General features: G+C 60.0%; 1 protein-coding gene across 1 annotated transcript in view; it reads right to left on the reverse strand.

Moving 5' to 3' along the window:
• Positions 1-218: 218 nt before the first annotated feature.
• The window catches only part of UACA (uveal autoantigen with coiled-coil domains and ankyrin repeats), a 33853-nt gene continuing 8002 nt past the window's right edge, over positions 219-26069 (reverse strand). Inside the window, 16 exon segments of the mRNA XM_060184542.1 lie at positions 219-1160; positions 1205-1294; positions 1297-1330; positions 2542-2607; positions 3733-3882; positions 5911-7773; positions 10140-10192; positions 11865-11901; positions 12465-12563; positions 13709-13741; positions 15005-15112; positions 17135-17203; positions 19725-19768; positions 21202-21383; positions 22864-22970; positions 23206-23276. Of these exon segments, the coding sequence (XP_060040525.1) occupies positions 1018-1160; positions 1205-1294; positions 1297-1330; positions 2542-2607; positions 3733-3882; positions 5911-7773; positions 10140-10192; positions 11865-11901; positions 12465-12563; positions 13709-13741; positions 15005-15112; positions 17135-17203; positions 19725-19768; positions 21202-21383; positions 22864-22970; positions 23206-23276 (3149 nt within the window). The 3' untranslated portion in view covers positions 219-1017.

Consider the following 26069-nt stretch of genomic DNA (forward strand, 5'->3'; position numbering starts at 1 on the left):
TTTTATTGGACAGGACAGAGAGAAATGGAGAGAGGAGGGGAGACAGAGAGGGGGAGAGAAAGACAGACACCTGCAGACCTGCTTCACCGCCTGGGAAGCGACTCCCCTGCAGGTGGGGAACTGGGGGCTTGAACCCGGATCCTTGGGCTTCATACTATGTGCGCTTAACCCGTTGCGCCACTACCCAGCCCCAGCCCCCTCCGAAAAGATGTCGACTATTCTCTTGAGGTTTCTTTGTTTATGGATAAGAGAGCCAGAGAGAGAGAGAGAGAGAGAGAGAGAGAATGGGAACATCACTCCCCAAGGCACTTGTGATGTCAGGGATCAAACTCAGGGTCTTGTGCTCTTGGGTCCAAAGTTTTAGCCACTGTGCCACCTCCCAGGCCGCCACATAGACTGAAGCAGTCCGGCTCTGACTCGGTCGCTGTTCTACACGGGAAAAACTGAACCAAACTGGCCGGCGGATTCTCCTTGGGTGGAAGAAGCCACTGGGATGCCCCTCGGTCCTCGTCCTCACAGAGAAGCTGGATGAGATCCCGCGCGGGAAGCGGGAAGCTTCGAGATCATCGCGAAGGCAGAGCAACTTGGTGAAGTGATGCGGGTGGCGGCCAGAACGGTGACGGCACCTCAGTGGGCGAGGCTGGCAGACACGCTGGCATCCTGGCGTCTGTCACCCCCTTCTTCCCGCTTGCCTCGCGGCTGTGTCTTCCAGAGGGAACCCTCCCTGGAGCCGGTCTGGGACCGAGGCTGCCTGTCAGCTGCTCACCTCCCCAGCAGTGGGGAGGAAGCCTTTGGGGCAGGAGTCCTGGCTGCCTGCCAGCAGATGTTGGGGACAAAAAAAAAGTCAACGGTTTTTGACACTCTGAAGGATCCGGTAAAGTCATCTGCCAGCCTGCCCCAGACCCTCCGCGAGAGATGAGAGACGGCACAACAGGGAGCCAAACCGCGAGGCTGTGAGGCCGTGAGACACCTGGGGGGGGGGGGGATGTCACAGAATCGTAGAGCCAAGGACACTTGTCACTTTGTTGAAAAGGAGAAAAGCACTTGGTCAGACATGGAAACCACGCCCAGATCACGCTGGGCCTCCTGGCCCCGGGGTCCGCAGGACAGCGAGTTCAGACCCAGGGGCGGCACCCTGGGCGGCCTGCGGTGTCCTGGGGGTGGGCGGCCTGCAGCCCCAAAGACGCCTCCCAGGAAGCCGGAGTCAGAGCCCAAGGGGGGCGGCGGGCTGCTCGCCCAGGGGGGCGCAGGTCGCAGGTCAGCACACCAGTCCCTGCTGCATTGTGATGATCTGGAGCAAGGCCGTCTGCACGTCCTCATCCATGTGTCCCTGCAGGAGAGGACGCAGAGGGGCTGACGGCGCCCAGCCTGCTGCTGACTGCCACCCCCTGCCCGGCCCGGGGGAGGTCTGGGGAGGGGAGCGGCAGTCTCGTGGGCACAGGTGGGTGAGGGGGCCAAGCGCTGACACACCCGGTTAAGTTCACACAGTGCGAAGTGCGAGGACGCACGCAAGGATCCGGGTTCGAGCCCCCACTCCCCACCTGCAGCGGGGCTTCACGAGCAGTGAGCAGGGCTGCAGGTGTCTCTCTGTTTCTCCCTCTCTATCTCCCCTCCTCTCAATTTCTCTGTCTCTAGCTAATAAAAGAGAAGGGGAACAATTCCTGCAGAGAGTGATAACCATGGTGGCAATATAAATAAATAAAAAAGAAAAGAGGAGAGACAGACAGGACAGGTGCCTTCTCAGGACAGCAAGGTCTGCTGACTCTGGGCTGCTCTGTTTTTCTCCACGACCCCCCCCCCCCCCCTTTTATAAGAGCCCTGCTCAGCTCTAGTTCATGGTGGCGCAGGGGACTGAATCTGGGACTTCAGAGCCTCAGGCCTGAGAGTCTCTTTGCATAACTCTCATGCTATCTACCCCACCCTTAAAAAATTTTTTTAAAAAAAATATTTACTTGTTACTTTTTGTTTCCCTTGTTGTTCTATTGTTGTAGTTATTATTGTTCTTATTGATGTCGTTGTTGGATAGGACGGAGAGAAATGGAGAGAGGAGGGGAAGACAGAGAGGGGGAGAGAAAGACAGACACCTGCAGACCTGCTTCACCGCCTGTGAAGCGACTCCCCTGCAGGTGGGGAGCCGGGGGCTCGAACGGGATCCTTACGCCGGTCCTTGTGCTTTGTGCCACCTGCGCTTAGCCTGCTGCGCTACCACCCGACTCCCTAAAAATTTTTTTTTATCATCTTTATTTAATTTCTTAGCTAGAGACAGTCAGAAATTGAGAGAGGAGGGGAGACAGAGAGGGAGAGAGGCAGAGACACCTGCAGCCCTGCTTCATCACTTGTGAAGCTTTTAACCCTGAAGGTGGGGTCTGGAGACTTGAACCCGGGTCCTTGAGCACTGTAATGTGGGGTCTTAACCAGATGGCCCTCCTCTCTTTCTTTTCATGGTGAGGCCTGGACACTGCTCAGCAGATGGGGAGCAGACCTAATGCCCAGGCATGCAAGTACCCCCTGCACCCACCCTGTCCCGACAGCAGGCCTCACCTGAGCTGCACTCAGCAGGTGTGTTCGGTACGTGGCCACCACCTCCTGGTGCTGCCGCTTGGCGTCCTGCAGGAACAAAGGGGAAAGGCCAGTGGGCCGCTGTGACAGGCCATCCTGCACACAGGTGAGGCTGACACTCAGGTGAGGCTGACACACAGGTGAGGCTGACACTCAGGTGAGGCTGACACTCAGGTGAGGCTGACACACAGGTGAGGCTGACACTCAGGTGAGGCTGACACACAGGTGAGGCTGACACTCAGGTGAGGCTGACACACAGGTGAGGCTGACACTCAGGTGAGGCTGAGACACAGGTGAGGACACACAGGTGAGGCTGACACACAGGTGAGGCTGACACACAGGTGAGGCTGACACTCAGGTGAGGGCTGACACACATTGAGGGCTGACACACATGTGAGGGCTGACTGAGGTGAGGGCTGACTCAGGTGAGGTCTGACACTCAGGTGAGGGCTGACACACAGGTGAGGCTGACACACAGGTGAGGGCTGACACTCAGGTGAGGCTGACACTCAGGTGAGGCTGACACACAGGTGAGGCTGACACTCAGGTGAGGCTGACACACAGGTGAGGCTGACACTCAGGTGAGGGCTGACACACATTGAGGGCTGACACACATGTGAGGGCTGACTGAGGTGAGGGCTGACTCAGGTGAAGTCTGACACTCAGGTGAGGGCTGACACACAGGTGAGGCTGACACACAGGTGAGGGCTGACACTCAAGTGAGGCTGACACTCAGGTGAAGCTGACACTCAGTGAGGCTGACACACAGGTGAGGCTGACACACAGGTGAGGGCTGACACTCAGGTGAGGCTGACACTCAGGTGAGGCTGACACTCAGTGATGCTGACACACAGGTGAAGCTGACACACAGGTGAGGCTGACACACAGGTGAGGCTGATACTCAGGTGAGGCTGACACATAGGTGAGGCTGACATTCAGGTGAGGCTGACACACAGGTGAGGGCTGACACACAGGTGAGGGCTGACACTCAGGTGAGGCTGACACACAGGTGAGGCTGACACTCAGGTAGGCTGACACACAGGTGAGGGCTGACACTCAGGTGAGGCTGACACTCAGGTGAGGCTGACACACAGGTGAGGGCTGACACTCAGGTGAGGCTGACTCTGGTGAGGCTAACACACAGGTGAGGCCGTCACAGGAGGCCACACTCACCGCCAGCTGTCTCTGCAGGTCTTTCACTTGGAACTGCAGGGCGTCCACCTGCTGGCCCTGTTTTCTGGGCCCCCCTGTGGGTCCTGCGCCCTGTGACTGGCCGCCCTGCGCCTGCCTGACTCTGTCCGTGTCGCCAAGGTGCTGGGTGACCTGCGGCAGAGCATTGGAGGAGCTCCGGTCACAGACCCTCTCCCCCCTCAGCTGATGCCCCGGCGGGCAGGCTGGAGGAGGCCGACTTCCCGGTGGAGTCCTGTGACCGCCAGGGTGACGCACACCGGCAGCACCGGTCCGGCCACTGACCTCTGCCCCTCATGCCCACCGCCTGCCCCCTTCAGAGCCTCCAGGAGACACTCCCGGGAGAGCGTCATCTTCCTCCTCCAGCAAGCACAGGGACAGGTGTCGCCATCCACCGCCCGGCGGCGGCGCACCTGGTTGCACACACACTGCGGTGCGCGAGGACCCGGGTTCGACCCCGGCCCCCCCTGCAGGGGGAAAGCTTTGCGAGTGGTGAAGCAGGGCTGCACGTGTCTCTGCCCCTCTCCCCTCTCCCTCTCTATCTCCCTTCCTGCCAGTTTCTGGCTGTGTATCCAGTAAATAAATACAGATAAAAAAATAAAAACAAGAGCCTAGCCAGCTGGCGCTCCTCCCCGCAGCCCACAGCCGTCTCCCCGCCCAGGGTCAGCGCAGACCCATTTCAGGTGTCAGCGGGGAAGGACTGGACGTCTGCAGTCAAGGGGGAGGTCTCCGGCCTTGGGTGAGTCTGGCCTTCACCTGTGTGTCCCACACCTCTCGGGAATAAACGTCCGGGGGGCCGGGAGGGGGAGCACCTGGTTAAGGGCACCAATTTCCATTTCGGAAGAAGTACAAGGAGCCGGGTTCAAGCCCCTGCCCCCCACCTGCAGGGGGAAGCTGCGATACAGGTCTGCAGGCGCCTCTCTCTCCCTCTTACCTCCTCTCTTGATCTCTCTCTGTCAAATATAATAGTTAAATAAATAAGGGAGTCGGGCGGTAGCGCAGCGGGTTAAGCGCAGGTGGCGCAAAGCACAAGGACCGGCATAAGGATCCCGGTTCGAGCCCCCGGCTCCCCACCTGCAGGGGAGTCGCTTCCCAGGCGGTGAAGCAGGTCTGCAGGTGTCTGTCTCTCTCTCCCCCTCTCTGTCTTCCCCTCCTCTCTCCATTTCTCTCTGTCCTATCCAACAACGACAACAACAATAATAACTACAACAACAAAACAAGGGCAACAAAAGGGAATAAATAAATAAAAATAAATATTAAAAAATATTAAAAATAAATAAAGAAATAAAGAAATGGCCACAGGGAGTGGTGGACTGGTAGTGCTGGCACCGAGCCCCAGTGACAGACCTGGTGAGGCACATACACACAGAGAGAGAAGGAGGGAGGGAGAGAGAGGCAGAGGGAGAGATACGGAGAGAGAGACGGAGAGAGAGGCAGAGGGAGATGGAAAGAAGGAGAGAGAGGGAGAGATAGGGAAAGAGAGAGAGGGAGAGATATGGAGAGGGAGAGAGAGATGGAAAGAAAGGAGAGGGAGAGATATGGAGGGAGGGAGAGGGAGAGGGAGTAAATGGCCCACAGGCCTCTGCCTGGCAAACAGGATGTGCCCAGCCACGGGCCCCAGGGCTGAGGGGTGCACGGACCCCCTCTCCTCCTGACCGCGGGGTCCTGGCGGCACAGCAGACGGGGCAGAGACGGGCACCTACCGCCCTCTGCTGTCCGAGGAGGGAGCCACACCCCACAGCAGAGCCGGCCGGGACCCCAGACAAGGCGGCTTGGGGCCTCCTTCACACCCGCCACATGGTGTCCCGCCAAAGGGCGGCTGAAGGATGGCTGGCTCAGGCGAGCTGGGCCCAGGGGTCGGGGACCAGGATGCCCTCGATCCAAGAAACAGAAAATGATGGCTTTCGGGAGCTGAGTCCTGTAGGCGGGAGCCCCCTGGAGCCCCTAAGCACCCTGGGTAAGCAAGAGCAGGACAGTGACCCGGCGGGGGCGGGCTCCTGGGGCAGGGGTGGCGCTGGGTGCCGGGGCTCAGGGTGGAGACCCAGCACCCCAGAGCCAGGTCCTCCCCCGCTGCCCCCACCTGTCTGCGGACACCTGTCGCCTTCTGGACCCCACGCCCCCAGGCCCCCCGGCTCTGAGTCACTGGGTCCTCCGGACGCCTACCTTCTTGTCCTTGGGCGAGCTGGGCTCCTCCGTGGGGCTCAGGGGGCCGTCTCGGTGACCCCGCTGGTCTCGGGGGGCGTCCCCGGCCAGGGCGGCCTCGTACTTAATGGTCAGCACGGCCAGCTGGTCCCTCAGGCCTGAGAGCTGCGTTTCCAGGCCACGCTGGGCGGCGGTGTGGGCGGCCAGGTCCTCGGCCTGGCGGGCCCGTGACCGCCCCAGGGCCTGCCTGGCGTCCTGCAGCTCGGCCTGGACGCTGCTCAGCCGCCCGGCCCGCGCCCGGGCCTCCTCCCGCAGGGCGCCCACCTCCCGCTCCAGCGCCTCCTGTGCCTGCTGGTGCTCTGCCTGCCGGGTGTCCAGCGCCTGCTGCAGCCTGCTGCCCGCCGCCCGCTCCTGTGCCAGGCCGGCCGTTAGCTTCTCCGCTGTGGCCTCCAGGGCTGACCGCTGGGCCTCCGCCTGGGCCAGGCCGGCCTCCTTCTCCCGCAGCTGGGCCGCCAGGGCTGACCGCTGGGCCTCTGCCTGCTCCAGGCCGGCCTCCTTCTCCCGCAACTGGGCAGCCAGGGCTGACTGCCCGGCCTCCCTCTCCTGCAGTTGGGCCTCCAGGGCTGCCCGCCGGGCCTCTGCCTGCTCCAGGCCAGCCTCCTTCTCCCGCAACTGGGCCTCCAGGGCTGACTGCCCGGCCTCCCTCTCCCGCAGCTGGGCCTCCAGGGCTGACCACTGGGCCTCTGCCTGCTCCAGGCCGGCCTCCTTCTCCTGCAGCTGGGCCTCCAGGACTGCCTGCCCGGCCTCCCTCTCCTGCAGCTGGGCCTCCAGGGCTGCCCGCCGGGCCTCTGCCTGCTCCAGGCGGGCCTCCTTCTCCTGCAGCTGGGCCTCCAGGGCTGCCTGCCCGGCCTCCCTCTCCCGCATCTGGGCCTCCAGGGCTGCCCGCCGGGCCTCTGCCTGCTCCAGGCCGGCCTCCTTCTCCCGCAGCTGGGCCTTCAGCGCTGACCACCTGGCCTCCCGCTCCTGCAGCAGTGTCTCCACCTGGGCCAGGCCGGCCTCCCGCTCCCGCAGCCGGGCCTGGGTGGCCGCCAGCTCCTGGGCCTGCACCCGGGCCTCCCTCTCGGCCTCTGCCCTGGCCAGTTCCGCGGCCTGCAGCTGCCCGCCCAGGGCCTCGGCCTTCCTGCCCAGCGCCCGCTCGGCCTCCCGCAGCCTCGCCGCCTCCCTCTGGCCGGCCTCCGCGACCTCCCGGCTGGCCTGCAGGGCCCGTCTGAGCTCGGCCAGGTGCGCCTCCAGCCCCCGCTCGCTCTCACGCAGGGTGGCCAGCTCCGTCCTCTGGGCCTCGGCCTCGCTCTCTCGCAGCCTCCGCCGGGAGGCCAGCAGCTCCCGGTTGGCGGCGTCCAGGGCGGCCCGCACCTCCTCCTGGCCGCCCAGGCTCTGCCGCAGCCGCTCGTTCTCGGCCCGCAGCCCCGCGGCCTCCTCCTCGCGGCCCCGGGCCTCCCGCTGGACCCGCACCAGCTCCTGCTGCAGCGCCTCTGCCCGGGGCCCCGCGCCCTCCTCTGCCGCCAGCCGCTCCCTGAGCGCCAGGAAGTGGGCCTGCATCTGCCGCACCCGGGCCTCAGACTCCCGCATGCGGGCCTGCACCTCCCGCAGCGCCTCCTCCAGCTGGCGCACCTGCCCGTCTGCCTCCTCGCGGGCCTGCTCCCGCTCCAGCACCAGGGCCGAGCACTCCGCCGTCTTCTGGGCCAGCGCGGCCTGCAGCCGCTGCCCGTCCTGCCGGGCCGCCTCCCAGGAGGCTCGCGTGGCCTCCAGCTCCTGCCGCAGGGCCTGGCTCTCAGGGGTGGACGGAGACGGCTCCGGCCTCTGCTTCCCGGCTGGGGGAGGGCCCTGCGGGAGGGGGATGGAGGTCAGACCGGGAGAAGGGGGGCTGCACCCCTGCCCCACGGGACCCCCCCCAGACCAGCCCGACGGCACTTCTGTTTCTCAAGCTGGGAGAACAGTTTGGGTAGAGATTTCTCTCCTTGGGGCTCGGGCGGTCATCCTTGGAAGCACACCTGGTTAAGCACACATGGTACCAAGCACAAGGAACCACATAAGGATCTGGGTTGGTGGTCCGGGAGGTGGCGCAGCGGTAAAACTTCGGACTCTCAGGCATGAGGTTGTGAGTTCGATCCCCGGCAGCACATGTGCCAGAGTGATGTCTGGTTCTTTCTCTCTCCTCCTATCGTTCTCATAAATAAAATCTTTAAAAAAAAAAGTTAAAAAAAAAAAGATCCGGGTTCATGACCCCACTCCCCACCTGCAGGGGGGTCACTTCCAAACGGTGAGGCAGGTCTGCAGGTGTCTCTCTTTCTCTCCCCCTCTCTGTGTCCCCCTCCTCTTTCAATTTCTCTCTGTCCTGTCCAATAAAATGGAAAAAATGGCTGCTAGGAGAGGTGGATTTATAGTGCCGGCCCTGAGCCTGGAGGCAAAAAAAGAAATTGAACTTTCTTTCCTTTATGAGTCGAAGGCCAGAGCCTCACTCTGGTCTGAGAGGCACCAGGAATTGAACCTGAGACTCCAGGCAGGCACGTCCTAAGTCCGGGTCTTGAGCCACTTCCCAGGCAGTGGCATTTTGAGAGTCTGTTCACCACGTAAGCGGAGGTGGGCTCTGGGCTCCGTCCCCCATCGCTCCTGCCAGCCAGGCCAAGGCCCTTCCCCAGACACACCGACTGCCCGTGGGCTCCAGCCCGCGTGTCCACCGAGCCCCAGGTCTGAGACAGACATCGGGACCCCGGGGTAAAGACAGGTATCGTGAGCACCTCCTGGGACTGGCTGACAGGTACAGGCACAGCTGACACGTCAGCGCCGTGACCGGCCACAGTGCAAAGCCCTGTTGCTGCGGACACGCCGGTCCCTTCCCACAGAGCCACCACCTAGTGTGCAGCGGAGGGACAGAGGGACAGAGGGACGGAGGGACGGAGCCAGCAGACTCGGCCCTCAGCTGAGACGGAGCCGTGTGTGCAGGGGAGGCGCACTGCCGAGCTGCTCGGAGAAACGGTTCCTGAGCCGGACACGGCCACGAGAGGCTGACCGCGAGGGTCTCTCCCTGCAGCGTGGGGTGGGGGAGGCCTCTGAGCACCGACTCACTGACTGTGGGGCACATCCCGCAGGATGTCTCCTGAGTGGTGAAGCAGTGCTGCACGTGTCTCTTTTTGTCCCCCTTCCCTCTCAATTTCTCTGTGTCTATCCAAAATAGATTACATGCATATATGGCCTCCAGGGTTATCTCGGGCTCAGTGCCGGCACTAGGAACCCACTGCTTCTGGCGGCCATGTCTTCCATTTTATTGGACAGGACAGAGAAAAATTGAGAGAGAAGGGGAGTCATAGAGACGCCTGCAGACCTGCTTCAGCGCCTGTGAAGCGACTCCCCTGCAGGTGGGGAGCCGGGGGCTCGAACCGGGATCTCCGTATGGGTCCTTGGGCTTCGTACTATGTGCGTTTAACCACGTGTGCCACCGCCTGGCCCCCAGTCCCCCCACCCCCCAGTTTTCTATAAAAGAGACTCTCTAAATGTCCAGACATTTATCAGGCCATTTAGAAGGTGCTAGAAATGCCAGCTGTGTGTCTACTGGGAGCTAGACGAAGGAGCAGCTGAGGAAGTGGGGAAGCCTCTAGGGAGCTTCCTTTGGGGGTGACTTTCCCACGTACAGGAAGGAGAGAAATTGAGGGAAGAGGGAGAGAGAGAGAGAGAGAGGGAGAGACACAGAGAGACACCTGTAGCCCTGCTTCACCACTTGTGAAGCTTCCCCCCTGCAGGTGGAGAGCTGGGGGCTCGAACCCGGGTCCTTGTGCTCAATACTGTGTGCTCTTAACCAGGTGCGCCACTGCCCAGGGCCCTGGAGCTTATGTTCTGAGGGAGAGCGGCAGAGCGCTGCGCGGCCCTGGAAGGTGGCGGTGCTGTCTCCCCCCCGTAAGTCAAGCAGCAGTGTTGTGTGCGGGGCGCTCGGCAGGAGAGCCTCAGACTTGCGGGCCTGGGGCTTCCGGTTCGGTTCCGGCACCACGTGCACCACAGCAAAGTTCTGATGTGTCTCTCCTGTCTCAGGTGGATCCACACTCCACCTTTCTTGTTGCTCTTTTAAGAACAGTACTCAGCGGGAGACGGTGTTTCCTGCATGAGGCCCCAGGCCCAATTCCCAGAGCTGAGCATGTTCGGCCTCTTTATTTTCCTCATAAAAATAAACTGTCAGGGGTTTAAGAATACAGTCTTACCTGAGGCTCTGCTGGGTACACTTGCCCCTGCTTCAGAAGTATCTCTTCTTTTCCTAAACAACCCAAATAAACCATCTTCACTCAGATGCCCAGGCAAAAATAGAATGAATACTAACTCAGTGCTAGTTTCTTGCCTCTTACAGTCACAGAAGAGTGTTCATCACAATATAAAATTGGGGTGAGCAGTGAGGCACCCACGTGAATGCATATGTTATGAGATGAAATTATCCTTACGAGGCCGGGCGGTAGCGCAGCGGGTTAAGCGCAGGTGGCGCAAAGCGCGAGGACTGGCATAAAGATCCCGGTTGGAGCCCTGGCTCCCCGCCTGCAGGGGAGTCGCTTCACAGGCGGTGAAGCAGGTCTGCAGGTGTCTGTCTTTCCCCCTCTGTCTTCCCCTCCTCTTTCGATTTCTCTCTATCCTATCCAACAACAACAGCTATAACAACAATAACAATAAAAACAACAAGTGCAACAAGAATGGGAAAAACAGCCTCCAGGAGCAGAGGATTCATGGTGCAGGCACCAAGCCCCAGCGATGACCCTGGGGGCAAAAAAAAAAAAATCTTCCTTATTCTAAGATGCCAATATTTGCCTTAGTATTTCTCTATAAGAAGTCTGCACATTCTGAGTAGATTTTTAGAAATATGGGAGGCTGTTAGACCAAAAAAAAAAAAATCATTACTAGAAAACATATATCTTGGGGTCTAGGTGGTGGCACACCTGGCTGGGCACACACATTACAGTGCACAAGGACCCGGGTTCGAGCCCCTGGTACCCACCTGAGGAGGAAAGCTTCACGAGTGGTGAGGCAGGGCTGCAGGTGTCTCTCTGTCTGTCTCCCTCTCTGTCTCCTCTCCCCTCTCAATTTCTCTGTCTCTATCTAGTAATAAATAAATTTAATTTTTAAAAGGAGACATTTATCTTATAAGTGATATAAACAAAACTGGCATTCTTTGCAGTGTATAAAATAAAGGCCACCACTGCATTCAGAAAAAAATTGTTTTTTCCTCCAGGGTTATCACTGGGCTCGGTGCCTGCACCAGGAATACACTGCCCCTGGAGGCCGCTTCGCCCACCTTTATTGGGTAGGACAGAGAGAAATTAAGAGAGGAGGGAGCTAGAGAGGGACAAAGATAGAGACTGCAGCCCTGCTTCACCACTTGTGAAGCGTCCCCACGGTGAGTAGACGAGGGCTCGAACCTGGATCCTTGCATTTAGTGCTATGTGTGCTTAACAGGGTGCACCACTGGCCAGCCCCCATGTTTTGTTTTGTTTTTATCTAGAGGCCGACAGTCAGAAGTGAAGACGGGTCCTAAAGGGTTAGGGTTAGGGTTGGGTGTGGGATTATGAAGTGCCTGGTAACCCCGAGTGTCCAAAAACCAGGTTCATGTTTCTTTCCACTGAAAAATAATACTGCGATGGCAGCCTTAGCAGTGCGGGAGCCAGTGTCTCCTACTGACAGACACGGGGACCCGGCCGTCAGTCACCGCAGCGTGAGCAAGCCACAGCGGCAGCCAGGGCGACCCCGAGCTCCCTTCTGCGGGGACCAGACTGTCACAGGACCCAGGGCCATTGGGCCCCACCCCCACCCCCACCCCCACCCCAAGGTGCTGAGTCCTCGCCCGAGAACCTCAGCGCACAGAGCAGAGCCAGAGAGAGCACTGGGGGCAGAGACAAGGCAAGCAGGCTCTGTGCTCCGAGCTTCAGCTGAGCCCCCATACTCACGGCTACTGAGGTGCCTGCCCGGTCCCCCGTGGTCACCCTGAAAGCAGAGGCAGGATCACAGACTGTTGGGGGGGGGTGCCACCTCCTCCGGGCAGCCTCTGCCTCCCTCCACCTCAGCTAGGAGGGATCCAGCCACTCAAACCCCTTGTTTCCTGCTGAGTAATATTCCACCAGAACCCATCCACGAAAGGAGAGAGCAGCTGTCGTGATCGGCAGGGTGGGTGGGAAGAGTTTTCCTGGAAGCAGCCGAGTGCCTCGAGGGAAACCTCTTCCCAAAGGTCAGGAGGGGGCTCCTGTGGGCAGAGGGGACAGCCGGGGGCATGCCGGGCTGCTCCGTCTCTACTCAACAGGCCAGATGTGCCCCCTTCCCGTCGAACGCTGATCTGGCACTGTCCCATGGCTGGGGCTGGGGGCCCCCTCACTGGCTGTGAGACGGAAGCAGGACCCTTTATTCAGAAACCCAAGCCCTCTGGTAGAGGTGGGCTGGGGAGACGGGAGGCAGGGAGGAGGGAGGAGAGTGACGGGAGGCCTTGCCCAGGTGACACAGGGGCCCGGCCCCCAGCCCCTCCCCGGGCATCCCTGACGTCCCTGGCTTGCTACCTCCAGATGCTGGGGCCTGTTTCTCAGCGCCTCAATAGTCCGCAGGCTTTGTTCGTGCTGCTTTTCCTTGGCCGCCAGCAGGGCCTTGAGCTTCTCTTTCTGGAAGGAGAGGGAGGTTCACTTGGCGGGAGTCTGCCGGGCCCGCGGCCAGTGTGAGTGAGGAGGACTTGCAGGCCACAGGCTCTCCGACCTGGTGAATGTTAAAAAGATCACCAGAGGGGCCCGGTGGTGGCGCCTGGCTGAGCACATGTGTTACAATGCACAAGGACCTGGGTTCGAGCCCCTGGTCCCCACCTGCAGGGGGAAAGCTTCAGGAGTGGTGAAGCAGGGCTGCAGGTGTGTCTCTGTCTCTCTCCCTCTCTCCCCTTCCCCCTTGATTTCTGGCTGTCTCTGTCCAATATAGCTGCCCTATGACCCTGCAATTCCTTCTCTGGGGAAATATGGGGATATATATATATATATATATATATATATATATATACTGGAGTTGGTGTATCGCACCGAAGTGAAGGACTCTGGGGTGGGTGTGGGGTGTTCAGGTCCTGGGACATGACGGCTGAGGACCCAGGTGGGGGTCTAGAGTGTGGTGTGGGAGACTGAGACATGTGACCCATGGGCCAGCGACTGCATTTCACTGTCAACAGTGAACCATTCATCTTTCAACAGAGGGAAAAAAGATCAGCAGAGCTGGTGTCGGCCTTGGATGCGCTCATCAGACACGTACAGAAACCTCTCACTTTTTTTAACCAGAGCACTGCTCAGCTCTGGCTTATGGTGGTGTGGGGGATTGAACCTAGGACTTCAGGGCCTCAGGCAAGCAAGAGAGTCTCTTTGCATAGCCATTATGCTATCTACCCCTGCCCAGAAACTTCTCACTTCTGTGGCTGGTTCTCAGTCTCAGCCTTCCCAGACGTTTCTCCCTCTCCTTGGGAAGAGCTGTGCAGGAAAGGGACACGAGAGGCCATGCCACAAAGCCCCCTCAGGACTCGGGATGCCTCAGCCACTGCTGGCTCCACTCCCCTCCAGCCCCAGCGGGACAGACACACGGCCGTGGGCCTGGCTCAGCCCAGCTGCTATTTTTTAAAAATTTTTTTTAAAGATTTCATTTATTTCTGAGAAAGATAGGAGGAGAGAGAAAGAACCAGACATCACTCTGGCACATGTGCTGCCAGGGATCGAACTCGGGACCTCATGCTTGAGAGTCCAGAGCTTTACCGCTGCGCCCCCTCCCGGCTGCTTCTTACCTCGTGCTCCAGGTCGTCACACACCATCACTTCCTGCGGGGAGAGAAGACCAAGAGATACAACCCCTCCTCAAACGCTTCCATGGCCCAAGCTGGGCGAGACTCGCACACAGTCAAAAGGCCGGGCCGGGCCGGGCCGTGGCACCTGGTCGAGCGCTCCTGTCACCGTGCGTAAGGACCCGGGTTTGAGCCCCCGCTCCCCACCTGCAGGATGGACGCTTCAGGAGTGGTAAAACAGGTCTGCAGGTCTCTCTCTCACCCTCTCTCTCTAACTCTCTTTTCCTACCTCCCTCTCCCCTCTAAATTTCTGTGTCCTGTCAAATAAAAATAAGGACAAATAATAATAATAATAAAAAGGAAAATGGCCACCCAGAGTGTAGACTCACTGTGCAGGCACTGAGCCCCCCAGCGATAACCCGTGGCTATGAAACAAATAAATGGGTCTCTTGGAACATACCTGGAGTCGACCTACAAGCCTTTACTGGCATGGAGACCCACATCTCATGTGTTCCTGCCTTTAGGCTCCTGATTATGAGACAATTTGTCCTGCTTTATATCTTAGCGCCTTTCAGCCACCAAGCTGCAGAGGCTGACATGACGCCACCCTGACCCCCCTTGGCAGACGTCTCCCCCACGTGTCCTGGAGCCTCCCCTCCCCAGAGCCCTGCCCCACTAGGGACAGACAGACACAGGCTGGGGGTGTGGGTCCACCTGCCGACACCCATGTCCAGTGGAGAAGCAATGACAGAAGCCAGACCTCCCACGTCCTGCTCCCCACAATGCTCCTGGGTCCCTGCTCCCAGAGGGATAAAGAACAGGGAAGCTATCGGGGGAGGGGATGGGACACAGAAGTCTGGTGGTGGGAACTGTGTGGAATTGTACCCCTCTTATCCTATGGTCTTGTTGATTATTATTAAATCAACAAATTAGATAAATAAATAAATCTTTAAAAAACATAAATAAAAATTTAAAAAGACTGGCACCCCATGTCCTGTGGACTTTTATGATGCCACCAGCCAGGCTCCCAAAGGCTCTGACGGCCTGAAGTCCCCTGCTTGTCCACTGTCACCTGTGTGAACCTTTGGGGACGTCGCCCCTCTCACCCCAGGGCACCCTCTCCTGGACGCCCGTAGGGTCTCCATGTCCTCCCTCTCGCTGGCCATTCTCGGCTCCGTAGCAGGACTCTGCGCAGTGACAGGCCCCCGGCGGCCGCCCACCTCCACCCCGCCCCCCAGGTGGCGCCGCTGTCAGCGGCAGGGGCTCTGGGCAGTTCTGGCGTCACTGGAACCCCCTTTACCTCGTTGAGCTGCAGCTGCAGACTGTTGACTTTATCCACTAAGATCCGCTGCTCCTGCTGAATCTTCCTCAGCCTGTCCCTCAGGTCCTCGTTCTCCAGCTGCAGGTCCTGGAAGGCCGAGTGAAGAGCTGGGCCGACCTCAGCACAGCTCAGCCCACAAGAGGCTGACGGCCGCGGCCAGGGGCCTTTGCACACCCGCAGACAGACAGACAGACACACACACACAGGACACTTCACCATGAACATGCTACAGTTTTGGTGGCGGCCCTCAGATGAATTCAGCTCTATAGCTCAGAAATAATGGGGAAAGGACAGGGGTGGATAGCATAATGGTTACGCAAACAGGCTCTCATGCCTGAGGCTTTGAAATCCCAGGTTCAATCCCCTGCACCACCATAAGCCAGAGCTGAGCAGAGCTCTGGGAAAGAAAGGAAGGAAGGAGGGAAGGAGGGAAGGAAGGAAGGAAGGAGGGAAGGAAGGAAGGAAGGGAGGAGGGAATCAGACTCCATAACATTCAAGGAGCCCAAGCCCACACAGGACACATGGTCATCCGGTGCCTGTGGGGAAAGTCAGGACGGATTGTTCTGTTATAAGCTGCCTCTGGAGCCGGGCGGTGGTGCGCCCAGTCACAAGCACACAGTGCTAAGTGCAGCACATGCACAAGGATCCAGGTTCCAGCCCCCGCTCCCCACCTGCAGGGAGGATGTTTCACAAGTGTGCAGGTGTCTATCTTTCTCTCTGCCCACCCTTTCCTCTCTAAATTTCTGTGTCTTGTCCAATAAAGTGGAAAAAAATGGCCTCCAGGAGCAGTGGAGTTGTGCCGGCAATAACCCTCAAGGCAAAAAAAAAAAAAAAAGCCAAACCCAAAAGTCGCCTTTTCTGGCTCGGCAATGCCAACCTCACCTGGAAACACTAAGCAGGGAAAGTGCCACTGGCCTGTGGCTGCCACCCGGTGCTGAGGCTCCCTGCTGCCCAGCAACCAGCACCTCCTGCTCTCAGCACTCAGGGCTCCGGGCTCAGGGCTCCGGGTTTCAGGGGCTCAGGGCTCCGGGCTCTGGGCTCAGGGCTCCGGGTTTCAGGGGCTCAGGGCTCCGGGTTTCAGGGCTCAGGGGCTCAGGGCTCCGGGTTTCAGGGCCTCAGGGCTCAGGGGTTCTGGGTTCAGGGTTCAGGGGCCGATTCTCAGGGCCTCAGGGGTTCTGGGCTTAGGGTCTCAGCCGATCAGGGCTCAGTGGCTCTGGGGCCCAGGGCTCAGGGCTCAGGGCTTAGGGTTTTAGGGTTCATGGGTTTCAGGGTCAGGGCTCAGGGCTCAGCGTTTATGGGCTCAGGGCTCAGGGGTTCAGGGTCAGGGTCAGGGGCTTGCCGCTCTGGCTACCGCTCCCCTACACTGCGTGGGGCCCACCACTTCCTGCCGTCATGAGGAAAACATCTGTTCAGTCACTGTTCCCTATATCTCCCTGTCTCCCAGATATAAACTATGTAGTATGGACACTCTGAACACTCATTTTGGCCCAAAAAAATAGAACTGTAGAGTTAACAAGATCATTTTGTTCAATAAAAACAGAAACAGGTGTTCGACACCTCTGTGGGGCACTGAGAGCCTGTGACTGCCACCCTTGGCCCTCAACACGCCCACCTGGAGATCTGGAAAACACACAGAAATGAGAACAGATAATCGGTGCAGGCAGCGGCACACCTGCTCAAACGCACCCCTTGCAGGGCACAAGGACCCGGGTTCAAGATCCCGGCCCCGCCTGCAGGGGGAGAGCTTCTCGAGCGTGAAGCAGGGCTGCAGGCGTCTCTCTGTGTGTCTCCTCCTTCCCTCCTGATTTCTGGCTGTCTCTATCCAATAAATCAATAAAGACAATAAAAAATCATTTAAGAAGAGAGAGAACACAGGAACCCTAAGCAGGTTTAGTACCATTTCCCGTTCACCAGCCTTCACTTCAGACGCGGCCTTTCTTTTAAAGCTCCTGCAGTCAGTCACTCGACTATTTATGGCCAGACGCCGATGCTTCTCAGACGCCCTCTTGCTTCTTTCACAGAGGAAGCGAGCAGAGGAGACAGAAAACGTCCCTGGGACACCCACAGCCTGCCCTGTCACGCCCTCCCGCCCCTCCCGTGCCCCTGTACCTGTGCGCTGGGCTGCGGCCTCAGGTCTGGCTTTGGACTCACTTCATCCTGCATGTGAACCAGACTCCGCTTTGGGGAAACACAAGGGACGGTGGGTCGGCTGGGCTGTGGGGACAGAGGGAGCACCCTGCCTTCAGGGGGGACACCTGGGACTCGGGGTTGGCACGGGGTGACAACGTCCTGCTCCGTCTCCAGACAGAGCTCACCCTCAGGGGCAGGCCTCACATGCTGGCTGTGGGGGCGGGAGGGGCGCAGGAGGAAGGACCCTGGGGGGTGACTGCAGACACAGCACACGTGTTACATGGACACACATACGCGCGCACACACACGTGGAACTGCTGCTAAACATGGTAACATTGCCGACCAGTGTTAAGTCAACTTCTGGGGGCCGGGTGGCGGTGTGCCTGGCTGGGTGCACATGTCACAATGTGCAGGGACCCGGGTTCGAGCACCTGGTCCCCACCTGCAGGGGGAAAGCTTCATGAGTGGTGAAGCAGGGCTGCAGGTGTCTCTCTGTCTCTCTCCCTTTCTCCCTCTCCCCACTCAATTTCTGGCTGTGTCTATCCAATAAATAAATAAAGATAATATTTCTTTTTAAAAGTCAACTTTAAAAATTAAGGAGACTTATTGACTAAAGTCACCACATTTTGGAAAGGTGACCTTGGGCTAGAAGAGAAGCCTGAGTCCTGCGAGAAGCAACATCAGACACGGGGGTGTTGAGCGTGCACACACACGCACGCGCACGCGCACACACACACACGCACACGCGCACGCGCACACGCACACACACACACACATATGCCATGCTCAAGGACCTGTGTTCGAGCCCCCTCTCCCTGCCTGCATGAGTGGTGGAGCAGGACTGCAGATGCCTCTCTGCCGCCTCCTCCCCCACCTCCCTCCATTATGTCCTGTCAAACATAGCAAACAAAATATTTAAAATAGAAAAGGAGGCGGTGGGGCCTGATGTGAAGCTCTGGTCCCAGACACACAGACGCCCAGCTGATGTGCGGTGATGGCCAAGGACACACTTACTGCCGTGAGCCTTTACCCAGCCATGGAGCTCGCTTTAATAGAACACAACACGTTATTAAGCACGGCCGCGTCCTCCACGCCCAGGAGCTGCCCACCCGAACCTCTTTCCACCTCCTCGAAAGGCTTGGCCCCTGGGGCCTTTGCACCCCGCCTGCTCTCCCTGGAAGGGGGAGCACCCACCGAGGGGCCCCTGCTGCTCCCCCACTCCCCAGGGCCTGTGAGGCTTGGCTGGCTCCTGATCCCCCCTCGGCCCCCCTACTCACAGCACACACCCCCCCCCCGTCTGTCCCCCACATCCCCAGCAGGGGGCCGCCAGCCGGCCTGCACCCCAGGGTCCCAGCTGCTCCCCAAGAGCCCCCCTCCCACAGCCACCCGCTGCTCCTGCCTCTGCCGTCACAGGACCCCAACCCGCTCCTGCCCGCGGCCGGCTTTCCTGCAAAACCCTCTGGGACACCCTCAGCACCCCGCGGCCTGTCACCCCGTGGGCACAGAGGGCCCAGGGGGACTCCCCCTGGATGTTCAGCTCCTCGAGAACCCGGACAGTTCACGCACACCCAGCAAGTCAGAGCGCAGACCCCGGGAGCTCTGGGCAGGGGCTGCCCCAGGGCCATACTCATCCCCTCCGCCTTCGGCATTCTGTGACTGTTTATCTGTTTATCTACTTATTTATTTTACAGAGCCCTACTCAGCTCTGGCTGATGTTGGTGCTGGGGATTGAACCTGAGACCTCTGTCTTTTTGTAGAATCACTATGCTGTCTTCCCAGCCCGTCACTACCACCACTACTAGTCATTTCCCCCAGAGCCCTGCTGAGCTCTGGCTGCTGGTGGTGCTGGGGCTTGAACCTGGGGCCTCAGAGCCTCAGGCAGTCTTTGCAGAGCCCCTGTGCTGCCTCTCCAGCCCAGCCCTGTCAGAATGACTTCCCCCCCCACCCCGACTCCGCAGGGGCTGGGGTGACGGTGCGTCTCTGCGTCTCCCTGAGGCTCTGAGAGCCAGTGTGGGGACCCGGAGAGCTGGGGGGGGGGTGCAGGATCCAGAAAGCTCGGCCTTAAGGCAGCTCTGGGTGCAGGTGGGAAGGGAGGAGGGGGAGGGGAAGCCGGGGTCTGGGGGCACACGACGGGGGAGGGGTCTGCACCTGCTTCACGGGGGGGTGGGGGTGGGGGTGGGCGGCAGGTGAGAGGAGCTTTCCTGAAGAGGGCGGCACGAGTGGGCTCAGCAGGCTGAGTGACTCGGACGGGGTCTGTGCCGGGAACCGCGGCCGCAGAGGGTCTGAGGGCGCTCGCTGCCCAGGTGGCACTGACACCACCAAGTCTGGGTCCTCTGCACCCTGCGTCCTCCTGCTTCTTTCCCTGGGGGGCTCCCCCGACACCCACAGGCTGTTCCCCGGGGGACTCTCGCACTGGCTCAGGCCCGGGGTCCCAGGCGCGTTCGGCAGGGTGAGGGGGGTTAAGGAGGAGCCCCTCGCCCCGTGCCCCGCGCCCCGCGTGCCCAGGGGCCTCCCCGAGGGCTGCCAGCCCTGAGTCTCTGCAGCTGTCTTCAGTGGGACGGACGCCTACCTGCTGCGGGGGCCGTCCTTTCTTCCAGAACTCCCTCCCTGGGGCTGGAGAGAGAACAGAGCCGTGACACGGGGCTGAAGGAAGGACGCGGGGCTGGCTGTGCCAGTTTGTGTGAGAGTGAAGCAGGTCTGCCCGTCCGGTCGGCGACTTACAAGGGCCAGGTGGTGGCGCACCCGGTAGAGCACTCACACTGCCATGTGCACAAGGACCGGGGTTCAAGCCCCCACTCCCCACCTGCAGTGGGGAAGCTTCACGAGTGGTGAAGCGGGTCTGCAGGTGTCTCTCTGTCTCCCTCTTTTTTTTATTGATTGGACAGAGACAACCAGGAATCAAGAGGGGAGAAGGAGAGGTGGCGTACCTGGTTGAGCGCACATGTTACAGTGCACGAGGACCCGGGTTCGAGCCCCTCGAGCCTCTGTCTCTCTCCCTCTTTTTTATTTATTGGATAGAGACAATCAGGAATCAAGAGGGAGGGGGAGATAGAGAGGGAGAGAGACAGAGAGACACCTGCAGCCCTGCTTCACCACTTGTGAAGCTTTCCCCCTGCAGGTGGGAGACCAGGGGCTTGAACCCGGGGCCTTAGGCACTATATCATGTCTCAGCCAGGTGCGCCACCAGCTGGACCCTCTCTCTCCCTCTGTCTCCCCCTCCCCTCTCAGTTTCTCTCTGTCCTGTCCACTAAAATGGAAAAAACAGCTGCTAGGAGCAGTGGATTTGTAACGCTAGTACCAAGCCCCAGAGACAACCCTAGAGAGGAAAAAAAAAAAAAAAGAAAGAAAGAAAGAAAGAAAGAAAGAAAGAAAGAAAGAAAGAAAGAAAAATGCAGTTGGGATGGGTGGTAGCACACCTGGCTGAGTGCATGCTACAATACACAAGGACCTGGGTTCAAGCCCCCGGTCCCCACATGCAGGGGGAAAGCCTCACAAGTGGTGAAGCCGGGCTGCAGGGGTCTCTCTGTCTCTCTATTTCCTTTCCCTCTCAATTTCTCTCTGTGTTATCAAATAAAATAAATGAATAAAAAAATTAAAAATAAAGAAAAAATACAGTTGGCGGCCACCTTCCCCTCCTCCCAGCACACACAGGTTTCCTCCTGCCGGCACCCGAGTGGCCTTGTCGGTGGCCTGAGAATCTGCCCTTCTGCCCTAGGGCCTGCTGACCAGCCAGACAAGGTCACTCTCTGGACAGACAGAAGACACAGGCCCCTGTGCAGCTGGTGGCTGCAGTGACTGTGGGAAGGTGACCACTGTAGAAAGGGCAGCGCCATGGTGCCAGGGGCCCGTCTCCTGGGGACACGAGTCCGGCTGGGTCTGCTGGCAGCACACACACGGCTTCCTGCATCCCAGCCTCGGGGTCCAGCTCTCTGCCTGGGAACCCGTAACACTGGCTCTGCTCCCCCGAAGCTGTGCCAGCAGGAACGCAGATGGAGTGACCAGTGTCCACCGCCCCGTCCTGCTGTCCTGGCTGTGGCGGGCTGTACCTGAGCAGGCGCCGTCAGCCGCCGTCTTGAGCGTGGCCAGGATGTCCAGGCTGTCCCCCAGCCGCGCGTAGTAGGCGCTGTCGTTGCCCAGGGCGTCCACCAGGCCCACGTCCGCCCCGTTCCTGAGCAGCACGTCCACGGCGTCTCTGCAGCCGTACTCACAGCCCAGCATGAGGGCCGTCCTGCAGGGGACATGGGCGGATGACGGCGGGAGCCGGGAGACAGTCAGGGAGCCCTGCTGGAGCCCCCCGCCCCAGCACAGACGCTGCGCCCAGAAGCCACCCTGGCCACACGCGGGTCTGTCACCGCTGACCTCAGTCACGGGGATGCCTGCCTGTCGCGGGAGCAGAGCTGTCTATGTCTCTCTCTAAGACTCCGTGTGACTGTTTCTGTCTCTGTGTGTCTCTCAATATTTTGCTGCCAGGGCCTTGTGTGTGCTGGGTTCCCTCCAGCAGACAATATTTTTATTTTTTGTTTTCTTTCTATTTCAGAGAGAGAGAGAGAGAGAGAGAGGGAGGGACAGGGAGGAGGATATCCCAGCACTGCTCTAGCATTCAGGGAGCTTCCCCCAGATGCCATGTGTGGTGCCTCCATGTGGTGCTGGGGCCTGACACATGAGAGAGCAGTGGGTACAGAAGCCCACTAGGCCAGGAACACAGAGATACAGAGATGCCTCTGTGCCAGAGACGGGGAGACGGTGCGGGACCAGAGGGAAACACTTGGAGCCAATCTACCAGCAAGCGTGAACCCCAGAATCACTGGGTGGCCCCCCGACTTCCTTCTCTCACTGTTCCCTTAGAGACTTCTTTTTAAATTTTATTTATTTATTTATTTTCCCCTTTTGTTGCCCTTGTTATTGTTGCTGTTATTGTTGTTATTGCTATTGTTGTTGTCGGCTAGGACAGAGAGAAATGGAGAGAGGAGGGGCAGACAGAGAGGGGGAGAGAAAGACAGACACCCACAGACCTGCTTCACCGCCTGTGAAGCGACTCCCCTGCAGGTGGGGAGTTGGGGGCTTGAACCGGGATCCTTACGCGGGTCCTTGCGCTTTGTGCCACATGCGCTTAACCTGCTGCGCTACCGCCCGACCCCCCCTTAGAGACTTCTAACCAGACTGGTGTTATTCAGGGGGGAGCACCATCAGAAGCATGGGTGCCTGGGATCAATCCATGGCACACAAGTCCTGCGCTCTGTGAGCTGAGCCTTCTCCCAGGCCACTGAGGGCTCTTTGTCTTTTTTCCCCAGATCCCAGCTGAGCCCTGGCTGATGGTGGAGCTGGGACTAAACCTGGGACCTCAGAGCTTCAAGCAGGAGGGTCTGCAGACCGCTGGCCGTCTCCCCGGCTGACGGCTTTCTAAGCTCAAAGGAACCGGGTACGACGCCTCTGTCTTCGGTCCGATGACCAGCCTGGGGTCCTGACCGTTCTGCACTCTTCCGCCCTCTCGCCTCTGCTGCCTACTTCTGCCCACTCTAAAGACTAAAGCAGGAGGAGGGGTGGGAAGAGAGAGGGGGAGGAGGAGGGGAGGGGAGAGGAGGAGGGGGTGTTGGCTCCCAGGGAGGAGGAGAGGCTGAGGGCGTGAGAGGCCAAGCCCAGCACACCGCACAGCCGCCAGGGTGAGGGGGTCCTGGGGGGCGGTGGGGGGCGGCTATGCGTGTGCTTACCTTCCCTGCTTGTCCCTGGAGTTGACGTCCGCGCCCCGGTCCAGCAGAAGCTGACAGATGGCCACCCGGCACATCTGTGTGGCCAGAACCAGTGGAGTTCGGCCGTCCTGAGCAAGAGAGAACCCGCAGGGCATCACAACGGGGCTGAGCCTGGAGCTGGGCAGAGGGTGGAAGGCAGGGGGCAGGGGGCAGAGGGCAAAGGATGGAGGGCAGGGGGCAGAGGGCAAAGGATGGAGGGCAGGGGGCAGAGGGCAGAGGGCAAAGGATGGAGGGCAGGGGGCAGAGGGCAAAGGATGGAGAGCAGGGGGCAGAGGGTAGTGGGCAGAGGGCAGAGGCACTCACCATATCCTTGGCATTCACGTTGGCCCCGTGGTCACACAGCAGCTGGATGCTGGAGGAGCAGTCGGCCATGGCTTTGGGGGACAGAGGGCAGGGGGGCAGGTGAGCACCCCTGGGCAACACACACGGCCTCTGGCTCCTCAGCCACCCAGCTCTCACCCTCCCACCAGCTCCAGAAGATCTGCATCTCTCATTAGATAGGATCCTGGGCGACACACACACACACACACACACACACACACACACACACACTGACACACTAACAGACAGACACACACTAACAGACACACACACACACTCACTCACACACTCTCACTCACACACTAACAGACAGACACACACATACTCAAACGTACACAGTGCTGTAGCTTTTTGTGAGCAGGATAAAATTCTTCACCTTTGGGTGAAACTAGCAGGTAGGTGTGTAGTTACGGGCTGGGCTGAGCGCTCTATGCTGTATGATCTGAGAAATTTCAGATGCAAGTCTATAAAATGATTTCTTTTATGTGGCGACAGGCCTTGTGCACAGATGATATCACCACCAAGCAGACCTCCAGTCGTCTCATTCACTTATTGTAGAGAGAAAAAAGAGGAGAGAGACAGAGAGGAGAGACCCCACAGCCCTGCCCACCCTCCATGGGCTCCCTGGGTGCTGTGCAGGGTGCTGAGAGAGGAGAGACCCCACAGCCCTGCCCACCCTCCATGGGCTCCCTGGGTGCTGTGCAGGGTGCTGAGAGAGGAGACACCCCACAGCCCTGCCCACCCTCCATGGGCTCCCTGGGTGCTGTGCCTGGTGCTGAGAGAGGAGAGACCCCACAGCCCTGCCCACCCTCCATGGGCTCCCTGGGTGCTGTGCATGGTGCTGAGAGAGGAGAGACCCCACAGCCCTGCCCACCCTCCATGGGCTCCCTGGGTGCTGTGCAGGGTGCTGAGAGAGGAGAGACCCCACAGCCCTGCCCACCCTCCATGGGCTCCCTGGGTGCTGTGCCTGGTGCTGAGAGAGGAGAGACCCCACAGCCCTGCCCACCCTCCATGGGCTCCCTGGGTGCTGTGCAGGGTGCTGAGAGAGGAGAGACCCCACAGCCCTGCCCACCCTCCATGGGCTCCCTGGGTGCTGTGCAGGGTGCTGAGAGAGGAGAGACCCCACAGCCCTGCCCACCCTCCATGGGCTCCCTGGGTGCTGTGCCTGGTGCTGAGAGAGGAGAAACCCCACAGCCCGGCCCACCCTCCATGGGCTCCCTGGGTGCTGTGCCTGGTGCTGAGAGAGGAGAGACCCCACAGCCTGCCCACCCTCCATGGGCTCCCTGGGTGCTGTGCAGGGTGCTGAGAGAGGAGAGACCCCACAGCCTGCCCACCCTCCATGGGCTCCCTGAGTGCTGTGCCTGGTGTTGAGAGAGGAGACACCCCACAGCCCTGCCCACCCTCCATGGGCTCCCTGGGTGCTGTGCCTGGTGCTGAGAGAGGAGACACCCCACAGCCCTGCCCACCCTCCATGGGCTCCCTGAGTGCTGTGCCTGGTGCTGAGAGAGGAGAGACCCCACAGCCCTGCCCACCCTCCATGGGCTCCCTGGGTGCTGTGCCTGGTGCTGAGAGAGGAGACACCCCACAGCCCTGCCCACCCTCCATGGGCTCCCTGGGTGCTGTGCAGGGTGCTGAGAGAGGAGAGACCCCACAGCCCTGCCCACCCTCCATGGGCTCCCTGGGTGCTGTGCAGGGTGCTGAGAGAGGAGACACCCCACAGCCCTGCCCACCCTCCATGGCTCCCTGGGTGCTGTGCAGGGTGCTGAGAGAGGAGAGACCCCACAGCCCTGCCCACCCTCCATGGGCTCCCTGGGTGCTGTGCATGGTGCTGAGAGAGGAGAGACCCCACAGCCCTGCCCACCCTCCATGGGCTCCCTGGGTGCTGTGCCTGGTGCTGAGAGAGGAGACACCCCACAGCCCTGCCCACCCTCCATGGGCTCCCTGGGTGCTGTGCAGGGTGCTGAGAGAGGAGACACCCCACAGCCCTGCCCACCCTCCATGGGCTCCCTGGGTGCTGTGCAGGGTGCTGAGAGAGGAGAGACCCCACAGCCCTGCCCACCCTCCATGGGCTCCCTGGGTACTGTGCAGGGTGCTGAGAGAGGAGAGACCCCACAGCCCTGCCCACCCTCCATGGGCTCCCTGGGTGCTGTGCAGGGTGCTGAGAGAGGAGAGACCCCACAGCCCTGCCCACCCTCCATGGGCTCCCTGGGTGCTGTGCCTGGTGCTGAGAGAGGAGACACCCCACAGCCCTGCCCACCCTCCATGGGGCTCCCTGGGTGCTGTGCCTGGTGCTGGGAGAGGAGAGACCCCACAGCCCTGCCCACCCTCCATGGGCTCCCTGGGTGCTGTGCATGGTGCTGAGAGAGGAGACACCCCACAGCCCTGCCCACCCTCCATGGGCTCCCTGGGTGCTGTGCAGGGTGCTGAGAGAGGAGACACCCCACAGCCCTGCCCACCCTCCATGGGCTCCCTGGGTGCTGTGCATGGTGCTGAGAGAGGAGACACCCCACAGCCCTGCCCACCCTCCATGGGCTCCCTGGGTGCTGTGCCTGGTGCTGAGAGAGGAGAGACCCCACAGCCCTGCCCACCCTCCATGGGCTCCCTGGGTGCTGTGCAGGGTGCTGAGAGAGGAGAGACCCCACAGCCCTGCCCACCCTCCATGGGCTCCCTGGGTGCTGTGCAGGGTGCTGAGAGAGGAGACACCCCACAGCCCTGCCCACCCTCCATGGGCTCCCTGGGTGCTGTGCCTGGTGCTGAGAGAGGAGACACCCCACAGCCCTGCCCACCCTCCATGGGCTCCCTGGGTGCTGTGCAGGGTGCTGAGAGAGGAGACACCCCACAGCCCT

The sequence above is a fragment of the Erinaceus europaeus genome, unplaced genomic scaffold (assembly GCF_950295315.1).
Source record: "Erinaceus europaeus unplaced genomic scaffold, mEriEur2.1 scaffold_894, whole genome shotgun sequence".
Taxonomy (NCBI): Eukaryota; Metazoa; Chordata; class Mammalia; order Eulipotyphla; family Erinaceidae; genus Erinaceus; species Erinaceus europaeus.